Here is a 12,576-nt window from a genome sequence, read left to right on the forward strand (position 1 = left end):
TTGTGAAGTGGATGGACATCTTTACTTCCTGGTTTTTGAACTTTGGGATTTTTATCCCCAAATCACATCTTTCATATAAGGAGCAAATGGCTTCCACTGTTCCATCCTCAAGCCAGCTAAGATAGGTATCTTTTAAATAGAATTTTAAGCCTTACTGAGCAGCAAAGGTACTAAAGGCAAGTCCGAAGAAAGGCTTTTCCCTTCTATTATTTTTTTTTAACCCAAACTGTGAACACAGCTTCACCCCTACGTGACTTTCTTCCTAAGCAGGCATTTCTTACAGTGGCCAGCGCGGGCCTCCTTGCCTGCCTGGGACCATATCAGAAGGCATTGTGTCTAAATTGTGGCACCCCTTGGCTTCTAAATTGGGACTGTGTTATTCTCTTCTTTTCCAAAAAGGTTTCAACGTTACTTTCTTGTAGAGATAATATATATATATTCCATTTTATTCGAGCTTAGAAAGCAAGCGGTATAAACTGTTCACTGGTTTGGTTTATCGATACCAGCCGTACAGTCATACATTTAAAGCCAGTAAAAAAAAGTACTGATAATATGTTCTTGACTGTGGCACTATTTGGGATGACAAATCGGTCTGCTCATCTGCGCTGTGATCTACTGAAACATAATTCTGCCACACACTCTCCTGGCTTTGCTGCCAGCCTGTTCCCAAGAGTGCTCCAGGCAGAAAAGTCACAATGTCGCCAGAGGGCCACCCTACTACCAAGTATTCTTGCTCCAGTTATGATTACTGTCTTAATCTGCTTAAGCACCTATAACAAAATCCCATAGACTGGGTGGCTTAAACAATAGACGTTTATCTATCACAGTTTGGTAGCCTGCAAGTCCAAGATCAAGGGACTTGCAGGCTACCAAACTGTGACAGATTCGGTCCCTGTGGAGGGCCTCTACCTGCTTTACAGATGGCCGTCTCCTTGCTGTGTCCTTACAGCTGGAAAGAGAACGCTCTGGTCCCTTCATGTCCTTAGAACACTGACCCCATCATGGCGGCTCCACCCTCATGATCTCCACCAAACCTAATCACCTCCCAAAAGGCCCACCTCCCAACACTGGGGTTGAGGCTTTCACATAGGAATGCTGGGAAGACATAAACATTCAAACCATAGGATTATCCATAAAGAATCTCAGAACCACTGGTATAACTCACTTAATTCTTAGCTTCACCAGCTCTAAATGCATGTGTAAAATTCTGAATTCCTATAAACAAGACAATGAATAAGAGGAACTTCAAAGCTAAAAATATGTTCTCTGGGTTGTTTTTTTTCTATTTGACAACATGAGAACGATTTGCACAAAATATAATTTAAACATTTAAATAATAACTTTAAAAATCAAGAGCTGCTAGAACTTTTTGCAAGTTTCATTAAAATACACCAGATGGAATAAAAACGTGCACGAAACCGAGGAACATTTATTTAACTATCGAGTGTGAGGAGTCAAAAAAAAAAAAGAGAGAGAAGAAACGAATACTTTCACAGCAAATTTCCCCCAAACTGGAATGAAAACTTTTTAAATCACAAATGTTTTTCTTCTTTTTCTTCTTTGTCTTTTGCTTCTCTTTATCTGATCTCTGCTTGTTTTTCAAACGTAAATCTGATCAATGAACATGGATAAACATATACACTGTGATGAGGTGTGTGTATTTGTGACACAACGAGGCAATACTGTAGATAATGTAATTAGGAATTCTCTGCTAGCTTTTCCGCTGTTATTTTCCTACAAATACTTTGTCTCCTTGGTTGAGCCCTGTCTCTAGGACATAGAAAGTACTCTCTCCTAACTTGTTGCTTCTTTCTATATTATTTTCATATTTCGAGCTTTTAAAGAATTTCGATGATACGCCCTCCAGATAGAGTCCAAAAGAAGCACCATTTGCATAAGGCTCATGAATTTATTTAGTCCTGTATTCTCAGGACTAAATAGCTGGACGACCGGTGTTTTGATCGTGTTAAAGGCGCAGCCAGTGCATGCCTTCAGTCCGTGTGACAGTTTTGTAGAAATTTTAGGATCGATGCGTCTTGCGTTTAAATTTATAAATGATGTTACTTCCACTTTGGTCGGAGTTCGTAGCCCATGGTTTCTCAGTGTAGAAAGTGAGCAGTAAAAGTTTGCACGCGCGGAACTGTTTCTCAGCTTTCGTGTGATCCTGTGTCACCCCTGCCCTAACGTCTCGCCAATGTTTATTGTCTAGCAACATAAAGCCAAATATGTGAGCACAGCTCTTAAGACTTTCATTCTTTTTATGGGTGATCAAAATCTATTTTTTAAAGGACAACTGACACCTCTTTCCCTATTAATCCAAGAGAATTTTGAATAAAGTACCGAGATAAAGGCCAGGTACATTGACTAATTCGAAACAGTTCTTTTTCTGCAGTATGGACATGCTAGGGTGCCATCGGTGTTTAGAAATAGCAGACAATCCCCTTGAACTCCATCTCTAGCTGCCATCAAAGATTATCCACATCACATCGGTTTTCCTTTTATTTCCTTCGGATTCTCTATGTAACCATTAAGAAAGGATTGTAATAAAAGGTCTTTGAGAGCTACATAGATCGATGTCAGAGCAGAAGAAAATTGTCTACTGACTTAGCCATTTATCCCGTTTTATTGCACAGAAGTTAGAAAAGGAGAACAAGATGAAACCCAGCAAATGACAACACAGCTGCCTTCGCTCTTTGTGGAGTTTGTCACATCTCGTAACGAGCATGCACATACTACTGCATACCTCCTGCCGCCCTGTCAGCTCTCACACGAGAGGGGAATTTCATCCGTCTCGAGTTCTAAATTTCATAGTCTGATTTTCCTGAGTAGTATTAAGTCTTCATATGAAAATGATAGTTTAAAAGTTTTAAAGAGATGACAAAATAAAAAATGGAAAAAAAAAAAACCCATAATAATTTTCCATTTCCCATTGCACCAGCAAAGAAATCCAGCACCCCAAGTCGGTTTCCTTTGAGAAGCCAGTATTACCCCTGCTTCATCGTCGATGTCAACCTACAGAGTAACAGTGCCTTTTCCCTCATACCGTCTTCCTATCCAGTACAGTGAGCCAGTCTCCAATAATGAACCGGGTGCAATGTGACAAGCCTGGTTCACTTTCAGCTTTCTTTATACGTTTAAAAGAAATGTGCTTGTTTCATCGATAGGCTGTGCGCAGGTGCAGAGTGATCCTTGAAGGGTTTAGAAGTGGCTTTGGTTCAAAAAACAAGAAGATTCCCACATCGAGTGTTCTTGTTAAAAAGTTGAAATCGGAAAAAAAATAGTTGAAATTGAGTGACACGCGCATTGAAAATGACCTTTAGTGGGACGTTCATTTTAATGGGATGTCATTCATCTCGGAGCTTTAGCCTCGACTTACACTAAGCTGTATCATAACTGAGAAAAAGAAGGCAGGAGTTTTCTTATTTTTTTCTTGGAAAATAATGATCTTCTTGAAGTTATTTGTAGCCGTTAAATTTACATTTCACTATCGATACATCTATTTTTATGCTACAAAGCCTGTATTTTCTTCTAGTAAAATTTTCACAACTAAGGAACTTACACAGATTCTGAAATATAGTTGTGGCTTTGTATTTATACATACATACACACATATACAGACATGCACATATATACGTACATGAAATATTTGTGAGAAAGCTTAGTATATGACATTTAGCCTATTTATTTAAGCAATCATTAATAAATGCAGATAAAGCAGTTAAATAACTGTACTCCCACTCTAAAATTAAAGATTATTTTGCTGTGACTTTTCTCAAAAGTGCATGAGAATATTTTTCTATACATATAGTTTACTTCATTTCTACCCTCATTATACTTATTGACTTTATTTTTCACAAAAGACAAAAGCTGTGTGTGATCAAAGTCGGAATCGTTATTACAACTTTTAATATTTTTTAAATTATAAGAGTAATAGAACAGAAAATTCAAAATGTGGAAAAAAATGAAAGACATAAATATTTTATTAATAAGTTATTATTACATGGTTTTTACGATGCATTTCACATGGTATAAAACATAAACCCATACCACTTTGTGTCCTGATTTTTTCACTTAACTTTTCTTGTAATCATTTGCCCCATTTGCTACACAGTCTTCACAATTATCATTTCTAATGGTCTACTGATACTCCTTCGTGCAATAAGCCATAATTTTAAAGTTATTTGTAATTAATTTTTAATTACACATGCTCCTTTAATTCATTACATTCGATTAAAAGCAAACTTAACTATCAACATTGGTGTTAAGATCTAGATGTGCCTAAGGCTGTATCAATGCATCAAATAAACCATAGCAATTTTCTCTTTTGTCCATTCTGTCATTTGTTTGATGCCCATCGATGCAATGATAGTACTCAAAATCAAGCAAACATGTGTTTTACAAGTTATATAGGAATTTATTGCAGGGAACCCTTATGCCTAAGAAGTGTGGGCCTTTGACTGTTACAGCTACTGTGTAATTACTGTAGCCAATAATATGCTAACTGTGAAATGCACTACCTTGATCTCGAGCCTTCTTCCACCCTGCCCAACCAAAATTAATCCATCTCTTCCCCTTCTTTCCTGAAGCGATGTGTTAGAATTGCTCTCAAAGAGCTTGCTCGTTCCACTGCCAGTTACGTTCACTTGTGTACATGCTCCAGCCCCCTCCACCCTCCGTCATACGCTCTCAGAGGGCAGGAAAGGCTGTCCTGGTTTTGGGTGGCTGCTGCATTACCCCGCATGCAGTAGAAGCTCACCGAATGTTATGACCCCCTGCTTCTGTTTTCGTCTGTAATGTTTATAGAAGGCAGTATCGGGAAATGTAATGATGTTAAAGATGTTTGCTCTCTCATTTCTCTTCCACCAGTGGGATGGAGTAGGACCTCTTCCAGACTGTGCAGAACCACCAAAAGGGATCCAGATGCTGTGGCACCCATCAATAGTCAAACCCTACCTCACACTGCTCTCTGAGTGCTCAAATGCAGACACGCTGGAAGGGGCGGCAGGCGCCCTGCAGAACTTGGCTGCAGGGAGCTGGAAGGTATGACTAGTTTGTTACAATACAAAAGAAATCTGGAATTATGAGCACGACCTTAGAAAGTAACAGAAGGCCAGTTTTGAGAAATGTAATTCTAATAAAGTTTCTGAGGACGTTAGAGAAAGACCGGTCACATTGAACTGTTGGACGTAGGGATTCCTTTTAAAAATTCTTCTTAAGGGCTTAGGGGTCCTCGAAGAGCACGCAAAACACAGATGGATAGATGTAAGTATAGCCATTAAAAAGGCTGTGATGTGTTTTCCATTCTGTTCGTATACCTGAGCTACTTCGTTTTCAGGAGGGACCGCGATGTGTTGATGCTTTTCAAAGCACTATCGTTGGCTGTTAAGGGAGCTAATATTCACATATCTTGCATAAAACCCATGTGAACCCCTATCCCATCCCCAAGAACTTCTCACATTTTTAAATTATGGGCTTACAGAGAAGAATAGTATTGCTAGTTATCTTTGACAAAACTGTTAAAGCAAATATATGTTTGGGAAGGAGATCAGAGGGCATTTTTGTTGTTCTTATAAACACTCACCATCTCTGATTGGTTTTTATGAAAATTTTCACGACCTTCATTTTGAGTAGAAGTGAATTCACCATAGCAAAGAATTCTTGAGTTTGGTCGCTAATTGTTAACACAAGCTAATTTTCACTGTGGCATAAAAAAGTATAACTTCTTAGAAAAAAATGAGGGTGTATGGGGAAAATATCAAGAGAGGAAGTTTGGATCTCCGCCATTCATTTTCCATTCATGTAATATCAAAGCCTGTGTTTGGTATATGCAGAAACACTCTTGAACATTCATTTTCTTTAAAACAATGTTAGTAGAGGCACACAGCGACAGATGAGTCTCAGAAGCTCCGTCCTGTAGGCACCACGCCCACTGACCTCAGCGTTGTCCTGCAGCTACACCCTCCCTTCTTGTTATACCTTCCAGGATCTGCCTTCTTGTCACATCTGTGTGTGTGTGTGTGTGTGTGTGTGTGTGTGTGTGTGTGTGTGTGAGCGTCATCCTTTGTTTCCATTGCTACAGTCTCAGCTGCAGGTATGACATCCCAGCTCTTGGGATCCAGGCCCTGACAACACTTCTTAGGAGCTGGCTGTTGATGCCTGGGCAGGCCCACCCTCCTTTTGAGAGTCTCAGGAATGGACATACTGTCCCTTTCCCCCACTGCCCATAGGCATCCCTAATGTTATGCTGGAAGAATTCAAGGTGGGCAAGGCTTGAAGTGCAGCTGTCACTCGCTTTCAACCAACGAAAAGCTTCAAAAGCAGAGTCATGCCAGGCAGAATTCTAGAGTCGAGCCTTGCATGAGTAAGAAAGAGATAATTATGGAAATCACTTCCTTGAACTAACCCTTAGATCTTTTTCCCTTCTCCATTTAGGAGACTTTGATTCAAATCACAATTCAAACCTAGGCTCCACCTCTTCTGAGCTTTGTGACGCGGGGCAAGTTATAACACGTCATTATGTCTCAGAGGTGTCATCTTTAACAGAGGAAATTATGGCTGCTTCCCGGCACCTCATGCACATCAATCACAGCACTAGTTACAAAGATGGGAGCAGGATGTCATTGGTCTTGGGTTGTCATTATATACAGCCAAGAGCACTTAGTTGCTGCAAGTCACCATCTAGCCCCTCTGCCTTGGAGAACTAACTAAGTGAGCATGAGAAAGTAGGCTTTGACCTGCAGGCATGAGTCTGACCAGAGGCACAAAGCCATCAAGATGGTAGCAAATCAAGTGTGCCATCTTAAAGTATGATTTTTTAGTGAATTATTATTTTCTTTGAGAAATATTTAGGTTCTTAAAACAATTTACAAACGGAGACATATCTCTGAACTCTGTAGGATTTTAAATGTAAGACGATAACCTTTGCTTTAAAAGTTAAATGCTATATTCCACATATTCAAAAAAATTAAAACCATGGAAAACATATTAATAAGACCCCCAGAAAATCTTCTTGAGTTAACATACAGCATTTGAAACAGCAGCAACAACAACAAAAAAAACATAGAAATGGGAATAATTGCATATTAGACATTGCAGAAGAAAAGATTAGTGAACTGGAAGACAGCAGTGGAAATTATACAAAATTAAACAAAAGAGAAAAAAAAAGTACAGTAGCCTGATACATGTGTAATTGCTATTCCCAAATGAGAGAAAAGAGAGAACAAGAAAAACTATTTGAAAAAACAATGGTTAAAAGTGTTTCAAATTTCATGAAAACCATAAACACAGATCAAAGCAGCTCAAGGGACCCCAAGCACAAGAAACATGAAGAAACTATAGCAAGGTGCATCATAATCCAATTGCTCAAAATCAGTAGTAAAGAAAAAATCTTAAAAGCAGGCAGAAAAAAAAAAAAGACATGTTCTAAAAACTGTACCACATCTAAACACCAAAATTATTCATTTATTTACACAGGCCCTTACCGAGCTGCTAAGAATGTCCTCCAGAAAGGAATGTGGTCTGTAAACCCTTTAAGGGTAGACGCCAAGCCCCATTTATTTATTTATACCCTGTGTCTAGCTGAGCAAAAGTGCTCAAACACAAGGGTTTATGACAGAGCATCTATATCCACATGTCTTTCTTGTGGATGGCAGTCGTTCACATTTGCAAACGTTTGTCAGTCACTAAGCGGTTAACACCACGTATTATGAGCAGGCCATCTTCACACGATCACATTCCATGATGGGAACATGAAGTCAGTACCATATAAAGTTGACAGAAAGGAGTTGTTGGTGAACTATTTTCTTTTCCATGTCCAGACTCATCTTGCAGACTACAGATTTCGATAGCATTGTCCATTTCCACAGCTCCTGTCGTGTTGACCTTCTTGTTTAAATTATCAGGCTCTGTGTCCCAGAGGTAACCAGGTCAGCTGGAATTGCTGCTGAGATATGTCCAGGAATTGGTGTATGGAGTATGAAAATGATAAGATTAAATTTTTTTACTATTTTGATATTTAAAAATTCTCTCCTACCTTGGATTATAAAAAAGGAAATATAGAAGAAGCGTAATAAAAATTCTCAATATTTGCTGGCAATAACATCTTGCTGACTGTTTTTAGTGCACAAACCTGCCCATTAGTTCAGCATCGTTATCTCCAGTGTGAGATTTATCCCTACATATTCAAAAGACACTTATTTGGTTATTTTTTTTTTCTATTGCTAATAGACTAGAGACTACTAAGAAGGAGGCAGAAGGGTCTGGAGCAGATGTAGTCAATGTCACAAAAATCTTTCTCAGTTTTAGACCAAGTTTAACAACTGTGACCATTGGATTTCTCAGTCCACATCAGATTTCAAAGAACATATTAAAAAATGCAAGGAGTGCCTCTTATAAGCAGGCATACAGATCTGCCATAAGAAGGGAGAGTAAATACTCTGATGGCAAAGAGAAAAGACAGAAGAATTAGAAAAAGTAAACAAAGATATAAGAGAAAAAAACTGTCAGAGGTCATTCAATGTCTGGGCTGTTGCATATAGTCTAATAACTGATAATCATAATGCCGACTCTCTGTCATCAGAAAGTGTTAAATCATTACTAGTCATCTTAAAAGACAGAAAGCATTTTAGAGAGATTTCTATCCCAATGGTTAAAGTAGAATTTTACTCTCAGGATGTCAACCTTATTTATAAGAAGCGCTTGTCTTCCTAACAATTCTGGACGAATGGGATTGTCCTCAGGCAGAATGAGGGACTGCCAAGGTATAATATTTGTGTGTAGCTATAAATATATATACTTATATAAGAATTTTCTCATTAAAATACAAATACATAATCATGCATAAAAGTCAATGACATCATTGTCATCTCGTATAATTTATTAATTTACTATATTAAATGGTAAGGGAATGTGTGGGAAGTGAATGTAGACAATCTATAGGGGTGATTTTAGAAGATCGTCATTAAGCCAAACACTGCTAAATTTTTAAAATTTTTAAAGGGTTAATAATAACTCCTGTAAAAACTGAACAGAGAAATCCTTACTTTAAAAAGACGTTAAAAGTCTTAAATAATTAAAAGACTGATTCAGGATACACAGCAGCATCAAGTTTCATGAGGATATTGTTGCCATCTGAAATCTAGAGTTCAAAGAATGTGTTTTTATAGCACCTATTGAAATTTAGTGGCATTTTTTTTAGTAGCCTTAAGTTTTTATGACCCAAACAAAGCAAAAACGTGAAGGTAAAACACCAGAATTTTCCATAGAGACAGGTTTTTTATAGACCTTGTCATCTGAAATAGTAACTTTTCTTTATGGGGAGGTCATGCACGCTCTTTTACTGTGACAAATTGACTAGCAGACTAGATCTTCATAATGGCCCTAAATACTTTTTAAACTTTAAAACACTCATTACTTGGTTTATGAGTGTCAAACATATAGCATTATGGCAGAAGCAAAGTGATAAATGTTTTTCATAGATAGCATAGACGTTGGTTACCTTTTTCTCATTTACAGGACAATGATTTTTTTTTTGTCACACAATATTAAAACAATTGGATTTAGTAGATTGAAGATCTTCAAAATGTGAATGAATGCGCTTTGAACTCCCATTTATGGGTATTTCCACTGTAATTGAACTTTGTGAAAACCCAGGGTTTGAACTATAGAATTGTATGTATCTGCCCTTGCTATCAGGCCAAACAGGTTAGATATTTTTGTTTAGTCTGTTTTCCCCTGAAAATGTGACTATTCTCAAAGACTCTATTCTTTCACTATTTATTTTTAAAATAAGATAGACTAAAGAGATAGTCGGATATTCATCTGTTAATATTTAATGAGCTAGCATGGTAGCAACCTAGATGTGCAGAGGAAACAGAATCTTCTGCCATGTGGCCCAAATGAGTTAAAAATAAGAGAACTAGCAAGACTTGTCCCTAGAGACAGGATCAGTAGCCTTGAGAAGGACACTGAATTTGTTCTCTGACCGGACAAACTTGGTAAATCATAAGAATCCACACTAGAGAGAATAACGAGAGGCATGGTGTGAAAACCACACAGTTTCTGGATATTTCTAACGTTTTTTATAGTAAACCTCCAGTTAAAATAAGACTGAATAAACTTTTTTTTGGGGGGGGGGTGGTATTTTCTGCTCTCTTATCATGAGAATGAGATACCATCGTAAATAACATGACATCATAAATGAATTCCGAAACAAATTTCGGAATCTCGAGCATCTGCACTAAATTCATTTGGTCTTGCTCATTTTATAGCTGTAGGGCTTTAGCACATCGTGGCCCTGTGACACGAGAAGATGCTAAAACGCTTCTGGAAGATGAAATTATGTGTGGAAGGATTTGGTTTGAAAAAATAGTACTTTACACATCAAAAGAAAAAGTGGGGAAACTGGCTAATTTGACAAAGGAAATCCATGGGAAAACAAGCAAGAAACAAAACCACTTCATTGCTAACTAAGTATCTAAAACATGAGAACTGTCCAAGTGTAGGAATATTAATCGACTAATTCAGAATTTTAGCACTGTTGAGGGTTTCGCCTCATCGTAGAATATTTAGCAATTAAAGAGATACTATCCGTAGTTATTTAGCAAATTCTTAGGATTTCAGGAGGGAAAAGCTAGTTAAATTACAGTGTTAATCTCCTTTTGGAACACGGATCAGTCTTAACGAAATCATCTTAGTTTAAGAAGGGGAGAAATAGTTGGAACAATTATAGCTATTAATCCTAAATATGGCCGGGCTGGGATTTTTAAAAGTCAAGCCCCTGGAAACCATATTAGAATGAGGTAGCCTGAGTTCAAAGAGTTAAAAAGGTATCGACTTCACTTTATCACCAAACCGTCAATACCGAGGAACATTCTTGGACACCAACTCTTGTACAAGTAACTTTCTTCGTTTTGTGTAATTCTGTTTAGTTTCATCTCTGAGCCCTAATTTTGCCAGATGCCAAAAAAAGGGGAAAATAAAAACCTTTACTTTAGATACCTCTTGGTAAACTCAGCCAAATTCTGCTGTTTCCCAGTTTCTCGGGCCTTAAACCTTGGCCACATTTCTGTTTGTCAGTTTCACCCTGTCCTGCCCCCTGCAGTTGATGCTAAACTTGGGGAGCAGGGGGAGGTGTCTACCGGCATACCTCTGCAGGGGGTAGGGATGGGGCGTCGATTTCTCAGTCTCGAATCTTTTCTGTCCTCTTGCCTAAGACACGCTTCCTCATCCTGTTGGGTGATTGGACCGTCTCTGGTCCAAGGTGCTCACCGTGCCCACACGTGCCCACCCCCCACTCCCAATCTCCCCTGAAATGCTGCCACATCCTCTCCTTAACCTAGGCAGGCACTGTCTACGCCCACCATTCCGAGGTACCTCCCACCTCCTGGCCCACTAACCCCTCTGCATCGTCAGCTGACTTCCTCAGCCCACCCACTCTGGGACTCCCCTGTGCCACACCGGGGCTAAGGAACCCTCTCCCACCCTGCAAGCCACGTTGCTGTTTGCACTGTGTGGTCCCCACTTCGCGATGGTGCAGGGGGCTTGCGCAGACACTGCCGAGGTCCAGGAAGGACGGCAGAGCTTCTGTTGACTCTTCTATCTTCAAGGTGGATTCTGTCATCAGCCGCTCACACGGAGGAGGTCCCATCCAGGGACACTTCAGGTGGCAGTCCCCTCTGCTGCTTCTCCAATCTGGATCCTCTCTCTCTCTCTCCAGCTCGGAGGCTCTGTGTTGACTTCTGAGGAAAAGGCCAATTTTCTGCCATTGTCATCTCCTTTCAAATATATCCCACCTTCAACCTGCATCTGCATCCTCTGGCCGTAAACACTGAGTGTTTGCTGCTTTGTTCTCTGCTCCATTCTGACAACACCTTGTTGGGCGAGATGAAAGGAGAAGCAATGGTCCAAGGGAAGAGAAGGAACAGCATTTACTATTTCGAATTGTCATCTCATCCCATGCAAATTGAAGCACTGCTTTCCTGACACAAACTAAGCCACCCTCTGTGATTCCCATCATACACCACTTCTCCCGGGGTCTTTAACTCGGGAGTTTAGAGGTGACTCAAATGGGTTATTTGTACACTAAAATAATAGCATGAAATATTCGGCCAAGGTTAATTGGTGGATTCGTAAGGGATTGTTTTCAGCGTGACTGCAGATGTGTATAACTTACAGTGTCTTCCGAGATGCGGCGGAGAATGGTGGTGGAGCCCACCAACTCCGGGGCGGTGCTCCCTGGGCTCCGGACCTGGTCAGCCGTCTGCAGGCTGCGGGACCTTTTCTTCTCATCTGTAAAAATGGGAGCGACACAATATATACTGCTTAACGTCAAGAGGAGAAGTAAATGAGTTAATACATGTAAAAAAAAAATAGAGTTGCACCTGGCATTTGGCATGTTAGGTTTCTTTTAGCTGAGATGATTTTAAATGCTCATGAGTCTCGCTGAGAAAGCTTATCCCCAGGAACAATCTGGGTCTTGTGTCTATGCCGTTTTGCCCTGGACCAGCTCCTCTTCCTCCATGTTCTTTGTCGCCGTCCCCCTCCCCTCTCTGCTCCTCTTCCTTCCCTTCCTCCTCC

General features: G+C 39.6%; 1 protein-coding gene across 1 annotated transcript in view; it reads left to right on the plus strand.

The window, feature by feature from the left end:
* The window catches only part of CTNND2 (catenin delta 2), a 773,259-nt gene that overhangs the window by 664,919 nt on the left and 95,764 nt on the right, over positions 1-12,576 (plus strand). The window contains exon 15 of the mRNA XM_039842770.1: positions 4,867-5,040. Coding sequence (XP_039698704.1) covers positions 4,867-5,040 — 174 coding nt within the window. The remainder of the gene's footprint in view (positions 1-4,866; positions 5,041-12,576) is intronic.

The sequence above is a fragment of the Pteropus medius genome, unplaced genomic scaffold (assembly GCF_902729225.1).
Source record: "Pteropus medius unplaced genomic scaffold, Ma_sr-lr_union100, whole genome shotgun sequence".
NCBI classification, from domain to species: domain Eukaryota; kingdom Metazoa; phylum Chordata; class Mammalia; order Chiroptera; family Pteropodidae; genus Pteropus; species Pteropus medius.